Source organism: Podarcis gaigeae, assembly GCF_964106915.1.
Source record: "Podarcis gaigeae genome assembly, chromosome: 1".
In the NCBI taxonomy this organism is placed as follows: domain Eukaryota; kingdom Metazoa; phylum Chordata; class Lepidosauria; order Squamata; family Lacertidae; genus Podarcis; species Podarcis gaigeae.
The window spans coordinates 98,896,661-98,919,314 of NC_139678.1; the positions used below are offsets into that span (position 1 = coordinate 98,896,661).

General features: G+C 39.7%; 1 protein-coding gene across 1 annotated transcript in view; it reads right to left on the reverse strand.

Annotated features, from left to right (window-relative positions):
- Positions 1 to 22,654, reverse strand: part of LRP1B (LDL receptor related protein 1B) — a 755,078-nt gene that overhangs the window by 157,153 nt on the left and 575,271 nt on the right. Inside the window, exons 20-29 of the mRNA XM_083702321.1 lie at positions 21,997 to 22,164; positions 15,790 to 15,972; positions 13,051 to 13,251; positions 12,167 to 12,412; positions 10,020 to 10,217; positions 7,737 to 7,941; positions 6,072 to 6,236; positions 4,621 to 4,865; positions 2,555 to 2,686; positions 1,055 to 1,282 (exon numbers count right to left, since the gene is read on the reverse strand). Coding sequence (XP_083558447.1) covers positions 1,055 to 1,282; positions 2,555 to 2,686; positions 4,621 to 4,865; positions 6,072 to 6,236; positions 7,737 to 7,941; positions 10,020 to 10,217; positions 12,167 to 12,412; positions 13,051 to 13,251; positions 15,790 to 15,972; positions 21,997 to 22,164 — 1,971 coding nt within the window. The remainder of the gene's footprint in view (positions 1 to 1,054; positions 1,283 to 2,554; positions 2,687 to 4,620; positions 4,866 to 6,071; positions 6,237 to 7,736; positions 7,942 to 10,019; positions 10,218 to 12,166; positions 12,413 to 13,050; positions 13,252 to 15,789; positions 15,973 to 21,996; positions 22,165 to 22,654) is intronic.

Consider the following 22,654-nt stretch of genomic DNA (forward strand, 5'->3'; position numbering starts at 1 on the left):
ATGTGCTTCGCAAGACGAATTTCCCTATGGGCTTGCTTCACAAGACAAAAACGTCTTGCGAGTCTTGCGATTTTTTCAACTCCCAGCCCTTTTTCTAAGCCGCTAAGCCTTTAATAGCCGCTAAGCCGCTAATAGCCTTTTAGCCGCTAATAGCGCTAATCCGCTAAGCCGCTAATAGGGTTGCTTCGCAAGACGAAAAAACCGCTAGACGAAGAGACTCGCGGAATGGATTATTTTCATCTTGCGAGGCACCACTGTATTACTTAATTCAGTACATAGTTGAACTGTGGAATTAATTGCCACAGGATCTAATGGTGGCAATTAACTTGAACGGCTTTAAAAAGAAGTTAGAGAAAATCATGAAGGATGAGGCTACAAAAGAACACTAGTCACAATGACTGTGTAAAACGCCCAGTATGTTATGTCTCTGAACACCAGTTGCTGGGGACGCAAGTGGGATTAGTGTATTGCTCACGTTCTGCTTGTGGGCTTCCTGTAAGCATCTGTTTGGCCGCTGCAAGAACAGGATGCTGGACTAGATAGACCATTGGCCTCATCCAGCAGGGCTCTTGAGGAACACAGGATGCTCTTTGACACTGCATCAGACCCATTGGTCCATCCAGCTCAGTATTTACACTTGACTGGCAGCGGCTTCCCAGGGTTTCGGCCAAGAGTCTGCCTCAAATCTATGTGGAAATTTAATCTGAGGCCTTCTCTGTGCAAGGAACATACTCCACCAGTGATCTGCAGCCCTTCCTGCTCTTATAATGCAGTTACTCAACAACACCATTTCTAACCTGAAGAAATATTTCTCAATATAGTCTTAGGATGCTGAATGATTCAAACTAGATCAGATATGTGCATTATGTAATAATTGACAAGTGCCTTGTATTGTACCAAATGACCTAAGATTAGTTTTGCACATTAAACATCACAATGAGATGTTTTAGGCATAAGAGTGCTGCTATTAAAAGTGTTGTGAGATCTTCACAGTTCAGTTTGTTAGCCCCGTCCACCAGTTGGACTTGCAACGTAGCATTTAAAATATGTTTACCTCTTGATATAACAGTTTCTAAACCAGTCCCATTAATGAAGGCCCGTTTTATAGTTTGAGTTTTCACATCAGTCCAGTATAAGCGCTCCTCTGCTGCATCAAAATCTACAACTGTTACATCATCAATATCAGGAACTGTGAAGGCTGTTATGTAGTTGAAGTATGGGTTCTCTATGTCAACACCTCTTATTTCTGAACGTCTGGCATAAAGAAGAAATTTTTTCATTTCTGTAAAAAATTATGTATGTCATTTATTAGATGCAGATCAATGGAATATTATTACAATCTATATTTTGTTTTCATGATTATCTAAGTTATACATTTATATATTATAATAATCTGGTATTCATACATAAGTTAGTACAAAGCAGGTAAGCACATTCATCTGGTCATTAGTAGAAGCTCACATTGTCCCATGATAAGTAAAAAGTCAGCCATGTTTGTTTTCAAACAGATAAAGAACTAAGAAATTTTTAAAAATCCAAGTATCTGTAGTTCAGAATACAGTGGTACCTCAGGTTGCATACGCTTCAGGTTACAGACTCCGCTAACCCAGAAATAGTGTTTCAGGTTAAGAACTTTGCTTCAGGATGAGAACAGAAATTGTGCTCTGGTGGCACGGCGGCAGCAGGAGGCCCCATTAGCTGAAGTGGTGCTTCAGGTTAAGAATGGTTTCAGGTTAAGAACGGACCTCCGGAACGAATTAAGTACTTAACCCGAGGTACCACTGTATTGTTAAAAGACATAACATTATTTGGTAATTCTAAATGACAGTAGCAGGCAGTGTGCTGGGGAGGTGGTGCTTACCTGACCTCCAATCAGCTGCATCAGATTGGCATAGGCAAACTCGGCCCTCCAGAAGTTTTGGGACTACAACTCCCATGATCCCTAGCTAACAGGACCAGTGGTCAGGGATGATGGGAAGTGTAGTCCCAAAACATCTGGAGGGCCGAGTTTGCCTGTGTCTGGCTTACTAGGATGTAATGGGGAAGGTGTTAGATAGCAGTGAGGCTGATGCGGTATAAATGCACCAGCAAAATCAATATGCTGTTCCTGCCAATGTGTTTGCCTCATAATGCATCACGATAGTTTTAAAGTATTTCTTCTTAGAAGCTGCTTTCTGAGCTAGTTCTTAAGACTCCAAAAGTGATATCAAGACCATTTCAGAAGATGAGTACACTGAGATTAAAAACTGTTAAGTACTTTTTTTCATTCTGCACGTTACCTGCCTCATCATTTTCTGATGATGCCCTTTCTGCTTGCCAACCTCCCTGTTCTGCAGAGATAAGTTCGGTGAATGTACTAGACACATCCACAACAAAAAAGTGAAAGTAATAAGTATCAAAGCTTGACAAGCCAAATACATTTGGGCATCTTGTTGGTTCATGTGAGGCAAGAGTTACCCTCAAAGTTATCAGTGAACAACATGTCCTCTGCTCTGAAATTTAAGTAGTTAATAGAGAATATGTGTGTAAGAGAGAGAGAGAGAGAGAAACTTACCATAGCATGTTTTTCTGTCTACTGACAGCTTCATTAGATGAGGACATGCACACGCAGCACTTCTGTTGTGATTGATCAGGCACATATGAGAGCACGGACCTCTGCCATTGTTAGCAGCACAAGGATTGGGAGCTAGAATTAAAAATGTAAACTGAGCATGCTAGTCATACATATATATGTATTCTGCAGGAGACCAATGAAGGCTGACAATGGGGAAAAATATATATTAGAAGAGGGGAGAGGAAGAGAATGGCAAACAAATCTACTCCATAGTAATAGTTCGCCACTGATGGACTCTTCTTCATTGGAGGTTTTTAAGCAGTGGTTGGATGGCTATCTATCATGGATGCTTTAGTTGAGATTCCTGGATTGCAGGTGGGTTGGTTTAGATGACCCTCAGGGTCCCTTCCAACTCTACAAAATTCTGTGACAATGCTGTTGCACTCAGGTCCTTCTTGCGGCATAGGCATCTGGTTAGCTACTGAGAACGGACTAGATGAGCCACCAGCCTGATCTGGCAGGCTCTTCTTCTGTTCTGAATTGTGTACTTACTCACGTGGGTTGGAAGACACTGAGATCCTGTGGAGGCTCCCTAAAGTCAAGCAGTTTTCACCAATTTGTCCCTGAAAACCCTACATTGACTCCACACTGCTCTGAAGCATCCCCAAACCCCCGGAACAACTTTTCAGGGGGAAATGGGGGATTGTAAGAGGGATGAGAAATAGGAAATCCCTTTCCTCTACTGCATTCTGTTTATGGGGATTTTGGATTCAAGCCATCAAAGCTTCAGAATAACCCCTTCAGTATTATCTCCCTTGTAAGCAGGGCTTTTTGAAAGCCGGAACTCTCTAGAATTCAGTTCCAGCACCTCTCAGGTGGGTGCCATTGCCATTCTAAGAGAACGAGGGAGGTGTTCGTGGTGAGTTCCGGCATCTCTTTTCTAGAAAAATAGCACTGCTGGTAAATGATCTGTTTCTGCATAGATGCAAAATAATTCCACATATATTTTTATAATCTGAAGACTTGTAATTTGGATGGCATGCTAAGAGATGCCTTTTTGAACTGCAATTATTTACAGCAGAGGCTTATAAAAAGGAAGCAGATACTTGTGATCCCTTCCACTGCCTCAAATCACAAGAGGTGTTCCTGCTGCGGTAGCCGTTATAAACCACAGGAAAAAGTAGCTGTTAACATTTGCCCCCATTCCATACTGATCTATTAACAATAATGGCAACATGAGAAGGTTCCCAGGTCAATGCCGTATACAATATACCAACACAGCCTAAAACAATATTTGTTATGGTTCTGACCTGGGGCTAAAAAAATCTAACCACTCTCTTCCATTTCCAGCCAATTGCTAGTAATACTTCACTGAAGCAGATGCAAAGGGCTGTTAACTCAATGTTTATGATTTCTTTAGTGCTCTTAATATTGCTAAAGTTTTAAGATGTCATTTATCCAACAATAATGCTGCTCAGAAATGCTCCTTTTATTTATATAAGCAGCACAAAACAGGAAGCATTAAAAAGCATTTGAAGTGGTACTCACATAATGTTAATTTAACAAGTCAGTCATATAAATAACAATAGTTATTAGCTAAGAGATATTCAGGGGATGCAGGTGGCGCTGTGGTCTAAACCACTGAGCCTAGGACTTGCTGATCAGACAGTCGGTGGTTTGAATCCCGTGACAGGGTGAGCTCCTGTTGCTCAGTCCCAGCTCCTACCAACCTAGCAGTTTGAAAGCACATCAAAGTGCGAGTAGATAAACAGGTCCCGCTGTGGCGGGAAGGTAAATGGCATTTCTGTGTGCTGCTCTGGTTTCATCAGAAAAAACTTAGTCATGCTGGCCACATGACCCAGAAAAACTGTCTGCGGACAAACGTTGGCTCCCTCGGCCAGTAAAGCGAGAGGAGCGCCACAGCCCCAGAGTCATTCGCGACTGGACTTAACTATGAGGGGTCCTTTACCTTTACCTTTAAGAGATATTCATATTGCTGGTATGTAATGTAGAATCTGACTGTGAACAAAAAGACTATGACACTTTTATTAGAAGTGTTAATTTACCTTGTGGTTGACGACTTGGGTGATAGATTTGAAGATCAAAAGGTTGTGCACTAGTTTTTTGTATCACACTAACATTTTGTCCTGTCCATTTGTTGGCCTTTGACAATGTGTTTGTCCTCCAGTCTGTCCAATATACTTCACTCCCATACAAAGAGACAGCAAAGGGATGAGAAAGATATTCATGTCCTCGTATAATTTCTATCATGTCAGTTCCATCATACAGTGCGGAATAAATAGCATCTGACCTGAAAGATAACCCCCCAAACAGAAATCCATTGTGAGAGAATTCTGAAACTGGGCTTAGTGCAGTTATGAAACTATATTCTGGAAAATTAAACAAATATGAAAGGAATGTATTTCAAATGTTTGGCAAAGGATCATAGCTCAGTGATTCAATCCTTGGCATCTCCAGGAACAACTGGGGAGGGTGGGCAGGGTGGGGGGGGGCTGCCTGAATCCTTAGAGAGCAGCTGCCAGTCAGTGCACACAATACTGAACTAAAGCAGGAGTGAGTGGCTAATCAGCAGTCGTCTAGATGTCATTGGGTTTCAACTCACTTCAGTCCCAGCCAGCATTGTTTATAGTTAGGGATGATGAAAATTTAATCTAGCAGTATCTGGAAGGCAATATGGTTCCCAACCATGGACTAAGAAATCTGACATAGTGAAGGCAGCTTCCTTAACTGACGTGCCTCTAGTCAATTCACTGAGACTGTGAGTGGAAGCGTTGGATAGGCAGTGAGGTTGGAGAAGTGCAATAATGTCAATGGGGCCAGTTCTGCACTCCTTCCGATGCATTTACATTACACCAGCCCCACCAACAAGGCTTTTTTTCAGCTGGAGCTCACAGGAGTTCAGGTGGGCACCATTGCCATTCTAAGAGAACAAGGGAGAAGCTTATGGTGAGCTCCTCTTTTTCTAGAAACATAACACCAGCCACCACCATTTAGCTCCTCCCCCTCTTTGGTTTTGGTATGCAACAGAGATCAGCTGGTGGGGGTTGTAAGCAGCACAGCCTCACTGCTGCCTGAGAGAGGTAATATGAAAAGGGAGCTACTGTTGGGTTCTGGGAGTCTGAACACAACGAGTGGCTTGACTTTATGCCACCATAGAAGTGCCCATGGCTTAGTGAACAGCTGAAGACGTGCATAGATAGATCATCTGATTCTGGTCCTTGGACACAGGGTGGAATTACTCATGCCAGGTTGAGAGTGGGAGAGGAAGAATCCCAGCTCTCACATGAAGTGGAGGGGGCCTGCACTGAAGGGTTGTTAGCTTGTTGCTAACCGGTCTCCTTATGATGAGAATCTGGCAAAAATTAATAGAGCTGTTCCCATTCATCCCCAAACACTTATGTCTTTGTTCCTACTTGCAGGGGTGGGAAGACAAAGAATAAAAGCAGCTCTGCAACTTTTCTTTTTCTCATACAAAAAGCACAGGGAACATTGTTACCTGGCATCTGTCCATACTATTCGTTTTTCAAAATGATCCACAGTAAGGCCATTAGGCCATGCTCCACTATCCATGTCTTTATATATTATCTTCCTTCCCGCTCCACTCATGGAAGCAGACTCAATGCGAGGAAAATTGGCATCCCAATCTGTCCAAAACAGAATTCTGAGTGATGCAAAAAAAGAGAAGGAAAACAAAATTTACACTAAAAGATGAAACAAATAATATATACAGGTGTATGTTTTTTTAATACCATCATATTAGCAAATCTGGGCTAGTTATCCAAGCCAATGTTTTGACATTGCCAAAACAGCTATAAAGTTTTAATCATGGAGTTCCATAACTTTCTAACACAATGAAACTATTCTGAAAGGAAATGAAACTATTCTCAGGATAGCTCAGTCAACAGAGCATGAGGCTCCTAATCTCAGGGTCATGGGTCTGAGCTCCATGTTGGGCAAAAGATTCCTGCATTGTAGGAGATTGGACTCGATGACTCACGTGGTCCCTTCCAACTCTACAATTCTGTGACTCTATGAAGTTGAACAAATAGCCCATTTATATTAGAAACCCAATTCTACCCTATTTCCTATGGCCTCAGTAGCTGTGACACATGCTCAAAACAATATCTCAGTCCCTCCTTGCCACCAGCATGTCCTTGTCATTTACGATAGGGAAGGGAAATAAGGAGTGTGCCAGAAAAGACATAGAAGCCTAGACTCCAGATGGTGTTTGGGTGTGCTCAGATCTGATCTTACTCCAACATCCACAGGAGGACAGTGATAATATGTCAAGGGGTGGGGAATAACATTTTAGAGTTGCATAGGAGGGATGCAAAAGATCCTAACCAGGAATTCGCCATTTTGAAGCACTGATAAGACTGATTTTCTCCCTACCTGATTTTCTTCCCTGCAGTGTGCCCTTATTCCCTCTTCTAATATTGCATACGGATAGAATTTTGAGACAGGTGCTTTACATTCCAGTGTCAAGATAAGTGCGAGTAATGTTAAGGCATAATCAATGCTAATTGGATGTAGACCTGATAGGCTATGGGCATTTGATTGCATTTGGACGTATAATTGCAACACATTTGAGGAGTGGTAGAAAGTAATGATCATGCTCTAAATCTATAAAGGGTATGTCTGATTGTGAAAGAGGTTCAACTTGGGAATTAACTGCCCATTTCCCCAAATGTAAGGGAACATGGCTGCTCTGCCTTCAGATACATTAAACTGGTATGAAGCAATCCTTCCAATTTGTGTCATTGAGAAAATGGGATGAAGGGGGAACAATATATAGCTGATAAAGTCTATTACACAGGCTCTTTTGGCAATTATACTATTTAATTTTCCTTCTTAAATATCCTACTTGATTTAATTAACATGTTGCTCTGACAGTACACCACTACCACCTGTAGAAACATGGGAAATGGAAATGGAAATGAATGTGTGTATTAGTTTTATTAACATTATTATCAACATTATTATTAATTATTAACATTATTATTATTAACATTATTATTATCATTATCATCCCCACATAACTTGTTTCATAGTAGGGTCAAAATTACCAGTGCTAAGGACAAATGAAAAACATCTCACAGTACCTATGAAAAACATTTGCACAGTTTCATTGTAAATAATCATCACAAATACATTTAATTACCCATATCTAGGATCCAAAGCAATAGCCCTAGGATGTTCCATGGCACCTGCTATTAATGTTGTCCTCAGTGTGCCATCTAATTTAGCAACTTCAATTTGGTCCAAATTGCTGTCTATCCAGTATATATTTCCAGCAATCCAGTCAACAGTAAGACCTTCAGGGGTAGCTAAGCCATGCTGGACCACTACCTCAATGGAGCTTACCCCTGTGAAAATATTAGAAGAGTTCTTAAAGTGATTAACACATTAAGTTTAAACTTGCACAAAGTAGACACAGCAACAGAAGAACTACTTACTTTTAAAATAATGATACTGTAAAACATTAGAAAAATTAAAATATAGTACCATAAAACATTATAAAATAGTAGGTTTATGCCACATGTAGCCCATTCACAACTTTGCAATTATGGAGAAAACTGAGAAGTTTACTAATTTCAGAATGGTGAGCTATCTTTGCAACAACGTTACCTTTTTTTAAAAAAAATTCTTGTGTCAATGGGACTTGCTCCCAGTAATGTGTGTAACCCTATACACACATTACTGGGAGCAAGTCCCACTGAATTCAATGATGTTTACTTCTCAGTAGACATGTATAGGATTGCACTGTGAGACACTTACTGTGGAACAGGAATTATCATGATCAATCCTCTAATATGCAAATTACCACACTAGGCACAGTATGACACGGAAGCTATTAGGATTTACTAATATTATTTTCTTACTATAAAATACATTTTTGGCGTGCATCGTAGCAAGGGTGGCGCAGTGTCAACTAATTAAGGCTGAGCAGAATTTGGCCACAATCCTGCACACTGTGTGCATGGAGAGCATGGTATGGATGGAGTTTACGTGTCCTCTCCCCGCCCCCACCTGTCGCCTCTGTTCATGAGCCTTCTACTATTCTAAAAGCCATTGTGTGACTCAACAAGGCTATTTGCACTTGCAGCTGAGACCCTCCCCCATCTTACCTTCAAGCATTTGGAGCCTGCTCTTCCCCAGGCCCATGGTGTGCAGGCTACTCCCGGCAGAAGCAGGAGTGGAGACACGTGCAGGGGCCTGGTGGGAGAGGGGAGGTTATACTAGAGCCCTACGGGGAAAACTTCACACTCTGTTCTCTGTGCAAGCAGCATGCAGGATTTCGGCCTGTGGAAATTTGTGTGTGTTTTAAAAAAACCATAAATCATATCAATTGCATCATTCGTTCTACTGGTGGTAGGCTTTCCTTCCAGAGGAGAAAGAAGAAATGCTGTGAGCAGACGCTCCCATATGTTAATTGCAACTAACAGTAGATATGGAGCCTGAAATAAAGCAATCTGAGTAAACATATTTACTCAGAAAGAAGCCCATTGTATGTGCTGTAATGTATCCATAATGCACATTTCAAAAGGCCACAAAATGCAGGTATTTGGATACAGAGGAATCCTGTGTATGCCTACTCAGAAGCAGTTCCCATTGAGCTCAATGAAACTTACACCCAGGTAAGTGAATATAGGCTTGCAGCCTCTGCAGTCTGGCAGGGAAGAGTCTGCCATTCTGCCTACTTCCAAATGGTCTCTCTCTCAAAAATATCATGTTCTTTGTAAGTGTATTGTGACCCCCGGTGGGACCTCCCCATAGTCTGAGAACCACTTTCTGAACAGCTCCAGATTCTAGGCTTGAGGTGCATTATGTTTAACACAACAACCATACCAATAACCCTACTGGATCCATCAAGACCGGAACCCTGTTTTCCACAGCAACCAGGTGAGCTTATATGAGGGTCTTATAATAGTTCTCCCTCACTATTGCCTCTCAGTAAACTGTATTCAATAGCATACTGCCCCTGAACATAGAGGTTCGAGTTTGCCTAGGAAGCTTAGTTTGGTCAGAATTGAGTATACACTTCCAGAGTTTATGCTAACTACATTACTTCTGGTAAAATGAGCCACCATAACCATTAAAGGGCCGTGAAAATTTGTGTCTCAGGCTTTTAAGACTTGTTTACCCATGTACTGTCTGAAACCAAAGGGGCACATTGGCTGCCAGATGGATTTTTTTTTTCTTCAGGTTTCCTACCCCACTAGTACCGCAAGCAAAAGGTGACAATCAAAAAAGTTTGGAGAATGTTAAACAAGGGGGAAATAGTATCACATTATAAGAGCCATTTTGGACTGTATTCTGTAATAGCATGTGGGAGAAATAATTTGCCCAGAATTTCATGGATTCAACATAATTTCACCAGTTTTCTCCAGTTAGATTTTCCCAAGATCATTAAAAATAAATAAATCTAAACTTCATTTCATACCTCCAGTTTCAGAAAGCTTGCCTCTGTAAATTTTATCTTCAACCACATCTGTCCAGTACAGTAAGCTCTGATTGAAGTGAAAATCAAGTGCTATTGTATTTCTCAAACCAGGAACTAACAGGCTGTAATCCCGTTTCTGTAGATCGATCCTTCTGATTTCATGCCGAATAGAGAAAATTATGAAAGCTTCAAATGGATCTGGGAATACAAAAGTACAATTTGTATAAAATATAATGATTAGATCATTATAGTAACAATAATAAAAAGGCATTCATTAGAGTGACAGAATATTACTAACTCTGACAGAATATTATAACCGTAAAATACTTATGCATTACACTTCTTGTAGTATTTTTTTCCTAAAATACACATTGCCACTTAAATCTAACCTTTATTCAGCTACAACAATATAGATCTGACACTGCAAAAATGAAAATTAGATTCAACAATCTAACTGTGGTCTGAAGTTCTTGTAGAATAAATTTATCACTGGTGACAGCTCAGAAATATTCACAGCAGAATCCTGTACATGTCTACTCAAAAGTAAAACCATCTGTGACCAATTGTGCTTTCTCTCATGTAAGAAGTGCAACCTGGCAGAGCAATCCACCACCTCAAGACAGGGGAAGGAAGCAATACAGTTTTCATTTTCCTCTCTCAAGAACCTTCCCCAGTGCTTTGCTATCTAGCCCTGAAGGATTGAGCACTTGACTGATTTATAGTAGAAAGTGTGGGGCAATTCTTCTATTGTGGGAAATGAAAAACTTCCTTTTATCCTCCTGCAACTTCACTGCATTTGCAGATGAGTTTTTAGAAAGCACTTCACGGCACTTATCCATTCTATCCTACCACCTCCAGATGTCTAGGGCTCATTTCCCACCTTTTCCTTCTCTCCCCTCCCCACAACTTACACCTTCAACATCCCATGTTTCCTGGAGGCTACTAAGCATGTTCAGTTCATTTTATGAACTAACACATAAGCTTGTTAGTCAGAGACTTCTGCATAACTTGGGTATCCACGTATCCAGAAAACACGACCTTATCCATGGGTGGGCTCATTTCACTGACAAACCGACACACACATACAATGAACAAATGGGGACTCTTTACAACACTTGATTTCTCTTTATAGAAAAAGAGTAAAAATAGCAAGCAACAACAACAATGGGGACCCACAGTAAAATGCTGTGGTGCATCCCCTGCTACTAACAGGCAAACTTCTGTTCAAGACTCTAGGCAGAATGGAAATAGTGTTCCAGAAACTTCGTATACGTCAACATATCTTCAGGCTCAGCAACAACCTTACCCAGGTTTACCAAAAAAACCAGGAGAACAAAATAGGATAAATAAAAATTGTATTACTTTTATTTGTAAGTAATAACCCATCTAAATTCAACATCCATTTGGAATGAGAGGAAAATTGGAGATGAATTATATGTACAGTATATTACAGTGTTGGATGCCTAATGGCAGCAGCATTATTTTTTTTAAAAAAATCAGATAAATTAACCAGTTGAAACCCCCCACTCTAGCCCTGAAGTTGTGAATCATAAACCCCTTTCCTCAGTACAGATGTAAATATATGGAGTTCTTTGGTGTAATCTAGGCCACAGGAACTGTTGGCTTAATCATGTATGGATGTCTCAAGGTAGATGTTGCTTGTGGTCTGTAAAAGAGGGTGTGCTGTTATAAGAGTTGTAAAGAATTCTGTTTATTTTGTAAAAAAAAAAAAAAGAAAGAGAAAGTTTATAAATGTTAAAAGGAGGTAGACTGACTATGTTAATCCAGTGTTCCGCTCATTACTACTCAAAAAGGCAGTTACTCCCACAGTGGTCAAAATAAAGATTATATAATCCCCAGAATTATACTCAGTGCTTTACACTATGGATGTTCCCCCATGTGAAAAATACAAGTATAAATAATCAGATCTGTAATGTCAAGCTTTGTTAATTGAACGGCAATTTGTAAATCTCTACAATTTGTGAATAAACTTTCAAAACCCTTTTAATCTAGGTGTTTAAGAGTTAAAGATGAAACAACCAGTGACTCATACTGCTTCTCCAAAGTGAATAGGCCTTATTTTGGTTCCCCTATATTTTCATAAATGGAGCTCTACAGTAGTGAATAGTCTGTAAATGTCAACTTACCGATATTAGCACAGCTTTCTCCATCTTTATTGAGCTTCCAACCTTCATAACAGGAGCACTTAACGGTATTTTTATGCTGTTCACACACTTGGCTGCACTTCTGGTGTTTGGCACAATAATCTATGAATTCACAGGTTTTATTGTCTGAGCTCAGGTACAACCCTGGTGAGCATGAACACACAATTCTACCTCCAGGAATTATTGAGCACTGGTGGCTGCAACCGCCATTGTTAAGCAAGCATTCATCTGCAATTGAAGAAAACAAAACAGAAGTTGGTGTTTTTCAGACATAAAATGCAGACTAAAAGAAGGCTACCAGATCTGTAGTAAATTGTACTGGATTGAGACTAGAGAAAATTAATGTATAGAACTTCTCAGGAACAAATTTCACTGCATCTTTTATTAGTGTTGGAAGGAAAAGTGGAGTATGTTACTACACATAAGGATTTTTGCTTATACAGTGGTACCTCTGGTTACAAAGTTAATTCATTCTGAAGGTCCGTTCTTAACCTGAAACAGTTCTTAACCTGAGGTATCACTTTAGCTAATGGGGCCTCCCGCTGTGCCGCATGATTTCTGTTCTCATCCTGAAGCAAAGTTCTTAACCCGAGGTACTACTTCTGGGTTAGCAGAGTCTGTAACCCGAAGTGTTAGTAACCTGAGGCGTTTGTAACCCAAGGTACTTGTAACCCAAGGTGTTTGTAACCCAAGGTACCACTTGAAAAGGTACATTGGGTGCCATTCTAGGTCAGAATAAAATGAATACAATAGGACCAAGTGCAACATCACAGTGCAAAAAGCCTACCCTCCAAATGGTTGTCTACAATGGTAGGGATCACATATGGTCTAGGGAACTTTTTAATATAGGAAAGAGCATGAAGTACCACAAAGGACATCTTCATCAGATCCATCTGGGCAATCTCTTATCCCATTGCAGAGCTTCTCCGGCTGTAGGCAGATGGAAGTTTCATTTGCACAGGGGTATTTTGGTGGTCCACACATATACCCTTCACAATGATCTTCATCAGAGCGATCCTCACAGTCAATGTCCCCATCACACAGCCATGCTTTGCTAATGCATCTCCCTTGAAAAGAGAAAAATAAACACAGAGAATCAGACCGAAAGCAAATGCAGAAAAATATTCTGAACAAAAATGTTCGAAAAAACTTTGCCTCGTATTTTAAAATAACACCTACAACAAAGTTGAGAACAGCCATTTCCTGCCCCAATGCTAAATTTAAAAAGCCTTTGATGGAACAAAAGTGCATGGAAGTAATTCAACATTTTATCTGTCCGAGGAGACTATATAGAGAAAATGTCTGTGTGTGTGTGTGTGTGTGTGTGTGTGTGCAGTTATTAACAACACAAGCTTTGTTCCTCTTCCTCTTTAGTGCATTTTTAAATGAAACTGAGGAAATTTTATGGGAACAGTTATACTTTGCAATGTGACTAGGTAAAAACAGAATTCTGAATAAGAATAGAAGTGGTAACAAAGTATCCACCCCCCACCCCGTTTCAAGATGAATCTGAAATTAATTTATGAAGGATAATAATTTTTGAATAATCAAAAATAAAAAGGGGTAATCTATGAACAGTTATTTGTTTAGATAGAATACTTCATATCTCTGAGACACTCTCAAATAGGGTTGCCATGTTTCTAAAAGTTACCACAATATCTAGTATCAAGTGTAGAAATGTCCCTATAGGGACATGCTTATTCAGGTGACATTTTCTGCCTTCAGCCTTTGCTATTTTTTCTTTTCTTTCCCGAACTGCCATTTTTGTTTAAGCAATATTAAAATATAAATCTGAATTATTGATATTAAAGGCAAATATTGAGAGTTATTACGCTCCTAAATTTATTTCAAGTCAATTGAACTGCCGAAGCACTGATTTTGTTTTAATTGCCCTTCCGTGATCATTTCCTCTCCTCATTTTTCCCCCTTGTTTGATCCCGCCCCCAATATTCTCAGGTCTCATCCAACATCTCACGATTGTTAATTTTTCAAAGTTGTTCGTATTTCCTCCTCTGATCTCTTCAAGTCTGTTGCTTTGTTGGCCCAACATGAGGTTTTTATTTAATTGCCCAGTCTAGGCCAACAGAGAGCTAATGGAAGCCACTGATGACAAGTAAATTGGAAATAACCCAAAGTAAATTGAGTTTGCTTCCATAATAACACACTGCCTCAATTTTGTTTTATAGATATATACACTTTTAGAATAAGTCTACTTCCTTGACTTCTTTTTCACTTTCCCCCTATAATTTATATAAAGATGACAAAATGACATTGGTGACACCATTCTCTCAAAATTTTCAGGCAGGGCTTCCGAATGGTATCTGGTCTAACTTTTGACAGGTCTGAACAGATTATTAACAGAGATTGTGGATGGATATTTCCTTCTGGCTACAAAAACACAAATATCAATTGATTAAACCAGCTGCTGTTACTATTTTTAAGTTCTTTTTTAAAAAACTTACCTTAAAATATGTAAGTTAAAGGTATCATGTTGTATAGCTTATTTTAGACATGTTTTAAGTATTCCTGACATCATATAGCATATATGTAGTACAACCCATTTTAATGTACTTTGCATGTTGTGATATTTTACTTGTATGGTTGTTGATTTAATTTTGTTCAGGTTTGTGGCCACATAATAGATATATTTAGACCTCTTTTCACCTTAATGAAAAGAAAATAATCTATAATAGAATATTCTTCCTACACTCTGATAGGCTAGACACTTGCTATTATCTAAAACAAAATGCATATTTGAGCACATTAATCTTTATTGCACTACCTAGGAAAAGGCCTACAATTAAACTTTTATTGTTATGCATGTTTTGATACTTATTTCAATTTGAATGTATTTATGAAAAAAAAAGGTTTTTTCCCCTAGACATTGTTTTATTCTGTATTATTCTCTAAATAACTGCCCTATAGTAATTCATTCTTTGCTTTTATAGCTGTTACGTACACACAGCGTCTACCTGCAAAGCTTTCAATCGTTTTGAAATATTTACACTATGCTATATTTCTTATTTAATAGCACTCTTTGCCAATTGCATCTGGAGTGTTTTACATTGAAATAATACAATGAAATAGATAAAACCACATCAAACAAAACTCCAGAAATAATTTTAAATGAGGGAGGTCATTGTAATTTATAAAATAACAGAGCATAACTGTGTGTATATATCAGCATTTCTGCTCATGGGGAGTGACACTCACTGTGCATGAACAAGGTCTACTAAGATAATAAAAAAGAAAATATTTCAAGCAGCAATGCAGCTTTTAGTCATGCAGTCCCTGGGAGCTTGTCCCATGGGCCACAGGATAGTATCAGACCTCCCTTCCAAACTTCAGGAAGATTTTCGATCCAGTGTCCCTGCCAACACAGAACCCTCCGTAACCCTGGCAGCTACAATGTTGGTACGGCCAGCAGTTCTCCAGATCTGACTCCAACTTTAAGCGAAAAGCAAATAGCAGCATTAAAGAGAAGCATGACCACTTTTATACTGGCAGAGCCAAAAATTATCTCTGGTTCTGGCAATATAAAATTGGTATATTGCTTTCAAATAAACAAATATTACTTTACTCTTAATCAAACAATTTTTTTGTACCTGTGGTCTTGCAGGAAAATTTTGTTTTAGCGTCACATGGGCGTATGGTTCCATTACAGAACTTTTCGTCGCTGCCATCCTCACAGTCCTTTTCTCCATCACAGCGCCATAAATCAGGAATACAGTTTCCATCCGGGTGGCACTGAAATTCTTTCCCATTACATCCTCCAAGAGAGGCTGTTTCTAAGATGATAATAATAATACAAATAGATGATCAAGATGACAAATGTCTCTGTGAGAAACCTGTTCTAACACAGACACTTCACTGGAGATGCTATGCCAAATCTCTATCTATCTATCTATCTATCTATCTATCTATCTATCATCTATCTATCTATCTATCTATCTATCTATCTATCTATCTATCTAATGTATATCAGCAACTCCTCTCTGATCCTACATATGCTTATGCAGGGCAGCTGAGCACAAGCAAAGAAAGAAGTAGATTCTCCTCCCCACTAGTGCCTGAAATCTGCTCTATACATGATCAATATCAGCAAATTGCATGTCGAGACCCCAAAACCACCCCTCCTCAATGAATGAGACACAAGGACATGGATATTAGGTTAATATTATTGGGCAAAATTTGGTCACAACTTTATTGGTTACAGAATGTGAGTGGTATTGGCTTAGGCAATGGAGTTGACCTGACTATATCTGACTCCTGCTTGTCATGCAAGAGGGTCAACCACCGATAGGGGGAGCCCCGTCGATGCATACCAACTCAAGCTCCCCCTGGTGTTCCTGTCGGGGTCGTGTCATGGCCCTAGCCCCCTCAGACGAGATCCACACCCCGGATTCTTTTAACGGAATACCCTTAAGCTTAGAGGGGCATGTGATGGCCACACCTCCCCTCCCCCATAATAAGATCAACCAATGCCTAACCACCAAACCTTACAAAGTTGTGACGATTGCTACGAGGTAGGAAAAAACCAAATGGCCCATGCCAATCTGCCAAGTGGAAAAATTCCTACCAGGCCCCTCAATGGCGACCAACCACGGTCCATAGCAAGGCCAATGACGAAACCTGTAATTTAGGAAGGGCGGGCAGAAGTTTGAAGAAGCAGGAGGATTGGCTGGGTGGGTGATGGCATGGCAGGGAGCCTCCGAGTGACATGGGACTCAGTCCCCCATGCCCAGTGGGGAGTTGGTGGCCACGTGGTCCACCACAACTCCTCCCCACTGTTAAGTGGAATGGATTTCCCAATAGTCCACATGTCTCCATTAACTGCAAATAAACAAACACAACTGTAACTGCCCTTTGCTGGATACTGAGGTGAGATGCAAATGGGGGGTTGTGCTACACCCCTCTCATTTCCTAAAGATCTCAGATTGAGTGAAGTGGGCTTTTTTAAAAAAAAATAGTTTCCCTTCAGTGGATTAGAAAGAATTGTGAAAGCAATTTTGACTTCCTAGGGTTTTAGTGCCAAAATTCAGTGGAGCAGGACTACATGATTCAACCCATCCTGAGACCACAAGATACATGGACGATACATCCTGAGATACATGGGTGTATAGCTAACCAGTGAGTAATAGAAATATGGCGGGTGGGAGTACTCAAGCACCCTACACTATTCAGAGATCCAATACATTCTGAAGACCAAATAAGCAACTTGAGGCAAGTTGAAGGAACAACTTCTGGCTATATAATTATTATCATTCTTTTCTTAGAATGGGTTTATGTATTCTTCACCCCTCTTCTGTTGTTAACCAGATTGTGTTCTCTGTGGGAGGAACAAGAATGAGATGAAACAGGATAGGACCTGCTGGTCAAGTATTATTTGCTTATACACCATTTATTCTGATTTCACCCCAGTTGTAAGGAGGGAGAGACTAGTAGATTGACGGGACCTTCACTACTCTGAACCATGTCTTATACTTCTGCCACAAAGAAGTGTATTTTAATTAAGTTCATTCTTGCTCCTCCTTCCTCTGTGATAGTCAAAATCCTATGCTTTCTTTAAACTTGGAGACATCCTTTTCAGTTACTAATTTTCTTTACGCAATCTATTGATGCTGAGAAGATCAGAAAACTGTTGCACTGATGCAACTTGTTTCTTTATTTTACTCAAAGACTGAAAGAACTTCAAGGCTACCTATGGTTGTTTTACAAAAATGTTTGTACCATAAATTTAGCTTTTGCAAGGTTTGCCAGTGTAATTGCTCCTAGTTCTCTTTGAAGTTTTATACTGCTATTTTGTGATGTTACTTTGAGGTAATTTCAAGCAAACCTTGCTCAAAGTCATCACATCATTGAGTTTCAAAGCAGGGAGAAATCTGCGCTTGTGGCTTCACAGTGAAGTGTCCTTAGCACTACATACATCATATTCCACAACACGGAATTCAAATGTTTATTCATCCCCGACTTTTCAAGCATAAAGAATGTATGCTGCTACCCTGAGAAAAAAGCTAATTATGAGGATATTTGCTGAAATTATAATGAAACTGACTAGTTTCTATCATATAATGATATTTGGGTTTTCAGGCATCTAAAACTTAAGTGTCTATGCGTTGCTTATTTCCAAACTTTCCAGCACATAATAATATTCCAGTGACCCCCCATTCATAGTCATGGATTTATGTGGGACTTACAAGTGGTAAACTGCATGCAGAACTGCACTTGGCAAAGACATCCAAGCCCATCTTACAGCCTATTTGTAATTAAGTCACTCAATTTTCTCTTAACTCAGCAGTCTCCAACAGCAGCCAACTTTCCTGCTGTTGACAGAATGCCCTGTTTGGAACCTGGTGACACCAATCAAGAACAGTCGCTTTTCTTCTTGGGAAGGCAGCTTCCGAAGCAGCTTGAGTTAGTGGTGCATTATGCAGACTTCCCTGCTGCCTTGCCTTTCCCCTCCTCATAAGTAGAATGACTCAGCTGTCAGAAGGTCAGGTAAGCTCTGTCACTCCACCTCACTACCTGCCAAAGATGCAGAGCCAAGTGTCCTACTATCTACAAACTCAGACAATTGCTCTCTAGTTTTTTTCACCAGGAAATCTTCCTTCCTTTGTTGTTCTGAGGCTGCAGCTAGATTTGGATGCCCGAACTCTTCAGTCTTGGTTGTTCTTTGCTTAGGAGTGCCCCTGTTGGCCTCCACTTTGCCCATGGCTTCCCCTTTCATAAATATGTTAAACACTGCACCTTTTCCCTGAACATTTGCCCACTTTCCAAAAGGCATTTACTATTCCTGATCAACTCCTTTAAGCATTAGGTTGCTTGCTTGCTTGTGCCCTCATGTCCCAGTAAATCCTTGTCATGGTCACTGAATGAGAATTTCATTTTGCTTCGGATTTATGATGCTACAGAGGATCCCCACTTTCACTCTTTTGTCACAGGTTTCCAGCAGATCATAAAAGGAGTCAGATTTCAGCATTTTCCCCACCACACCACTTGATACTGAAGCATAACTGTGCAAGTATTATTTGATCTGTACTGCATATTTGATCACTCCTCACTTCTGGGACAAGCCTTCAGTAATTTGTCTTACGATCTGCCTTAAAAAAGAAAATTTATCCAAAAAACCCTCTCCCTTTGTTACTCCTGCTTGGGTATCTCAGGAGACCCCCCTGCTACCTAGAACAAAGCGCCCAACATTACCCACATAACATAAAAGTTTTATGTTATGTGTAACATAAAAGTTTCTGGGTCAGTTCTGACAGATGAACATCAGCTTCCCCTTCAGCAGATCAGAGTCAGGGCTACAAAGAGAAATGATTTTCTTAGCACCAGATTAATTTACTCCACTTGTTTAATAAGGGCTTATTCATAGAATGAACATAGGAAGTGTGGGAACAATATACCTTTTGAACAGAGCACAGGCAACTTTTACACTGTTTATGAAGCTTTGCCTAAATGTTGTGGAGCAGAGATGCTTAAAATGAGCGTCTTCTTCAGTTTGACACTATTCATCTACAGTCCACTTGGGGAGGCTGTTTTCCATATCCCAGCAACACCTGAGGTGCAATTGGTAGGGATATTTGAAAATACCTGATCTGTTGTGGCACTCACAATCTGAACTGCCCTGCTATGAGATGTATTTATCCTTGTCCCTGATGATATTCTATGTCCAGCTGAGAGCAGTCTAATTTCAGTAGATCTTTCGCCTGACCATTGATTGCAATGATTGTTCTTGGCACTCATCTTGGGAGAGGGGGAAATCACACGAACCTTCTCAAACACTGAAGTTACAGGACTACACTGACTGGCTCTGGCTGCATGTTTGGCAATCATGTGAAGTGCCCCTATGCACACACCGAGTTATGAGCAAATGACTCCTCCATGCAAGGGAAACTCCTGGGCCAATCAGGAACACTACTTTATTATTTTATTTTTATCTTGCTTTTCAGACAATTATTGTCTTCCAATTGCATGCACAATTTTTAAAAAGAATGAGAAGCCCTGCCACAAACTAAGTATGTGTAAGAAGTCCCGTTGGAGCAGGCCAAAGACCACATAATCCGGCATTCTGATCTCACAGTGACCAAGAAGATGCCTTGGGGAAGTGCACAAGCAGGGTGGCTTTTGTAAATTAAAAAGAGAAAATGAGATACGGAGATCCTGTCTTACAAGCTTAAAGGACAATACACTTTGGGGTGAAATGGGGAGGAGAAACAGAGATGCCCTTCAGATGTTGGCGGGCTCCAGCTCCTGTCAGCCACAGCCACTATGGCCAACAGACAGGGTTCATGGGAGTTGTAGTCCAATAATTTGGGGGATCTGGAGGGCCACAGATTCCCAATCCCTCTTTTAGCAATTCAATGTGAAATGGAAAGGAGGGAATTTACATTTTTAGTTATTAATAATCAATTAAAATGAAATAAATGGAGTCTACTCAACAGCGCCTCAGGATTTTCTTCAGCCAGCACCTACTTGGGTTTCTAGCCTTTCCCCAGTATGCATTACATCTTTCCTATATTTAAAAGAGCAACATAATTCAGTGCAAACAGAAATGTCTGTATAAAGGGCAAACGGGATTTTATAAAAAGCTGCAAACCAGATTTTAAATATAGTATTTAAAATCACATTCTCACAGACAGCTTGGCCTCAAGCTAAAATGTAGCCTGTGGGTAAGCACAATTATTTATAAATAATTCATGTTGCTTTTAATGCTTAAATATTAATTCTTTTGTGCTAAAAGCATCAGGATAAGGGAAATCCGTGAGGATGAGTTGTGATTTTTTAAATGAAGATTTTAATTTGTGTATGTATATGCATGTATTTGTCCCTCAAAGCCTGCCTGGTTCTCCAGCACCTCATACACTGAAAGCATAAAGGGGGAGGGAAATGATCCGTGCTTCTGGAGCAGGGCAGTTCAACCTCTCAGACCAAATGGGCTGCAAGAGTTCTTTGACACAGAGCCCATGGTCCACACAATTAATTAAATTTCTGTATCTTAAATAAGAAGTCATTGCAAAGCATACTTCTCAGAAACATCATTTCTGTCAATGGCCTTGATAGTTTGGCTTGTACAACATTGCTGTTTACCACACACAAATTCAATCCAAGCAGATGAAACCCGAGAGCACAGAATGAAGGAAGTTGTAAATTCACTCCTTCATATGAGCTTGCATTCTTTGAATGGATTTTTACAGATCATCTTAGATAGTAACATAATACAATATCTATTAAAGTATTTATATAGTGCCCTTCAGTCCTGAAAGGGGTCTAAAAGACAGTTAATTACCATAAACATACACCTTAATACAGTGAAAACTGAAAGCACTGGAAATATATAAACAATTACTTTAGAGATAGCAAATAATAATAATAATAATAATAATAATAATAATAATAATATGCATTTAGAAATTAGATTATAAACCACTGAAAAATAAAAATGTTTTAGTTGCCACTTAAAAACTACAAATGATCAGAGAGGGGGTCAGCCAATTTTCTCTAGAGAGAGTTACAGCTGCTGTGCTACAACCGAAAAAGCATGGTCATAATGAAAATGCTCCCATCCTTAGCACGTGGTATATTATATTTTGACTTTTTTTCTAATGGAAGTCCAGAACATTTACTAAGATTTGTTAACAATCCTTCAGATGTTCTGAGTTGTGTACATCTCTTATTTTATACATTTATACAGGCTCAATTTTGAAGTTCTTCAATACCAAATACCATATATGCGTTGATTCAGTTTAGCAGTACATTCGCATGCATGTCTACTTGGCGATAGGGGGAGAGAAATTATATAAAATTCCAACCTTCCTTGGTGCAATTTGGTTTGTTTTCATCACTGAAGTCTCCACAGTCATTGTCCCCATCACAAGCCCAATGACCTGGAATGCATCTGCCATTGGAACATCTGAACTGATTGTCAAAGCATGAATGAGCACAGTTCAGTTCATCACTGCCATCCCCACAGTCATCATCTGTAAAAATGTGTAAATATTTTTACTCATGCCTTAAAGTAGTCTTGCGAGCTATAAGCAGAAAATAGAATTTAGGATGGGTTCTCACTTCAGTTTAACCAGGCTTTAATTCATATGATTTTCTCCTTTTCAAATCAAAGTTCATACACACTCAGCAAGCTAATAATTGTGTACATTTAAGTGAATAAAAAATCCTCACCTTTAAACAATGCAACTAATACTACAGATAGTACACATATACATGTGTTAATGCCCTTGACTCACATAACCATTTTCTTTATCATGAGACAAGAATATATGGACTGTGAATGTGTGTGTGTGTGTGTGTACTGTCATGTAATACATTCCCTATGTGATGGGGCCCATGTGCATTTGATGCCTCCCAACATGTAGAAGATCCTCACTTTAGGAAGTACTGGAAAAAAGCCCAAGTGAATCAGAACAAGAGGCTTATATATAAACCACGACACTTGAACAATCTGAGAAAATT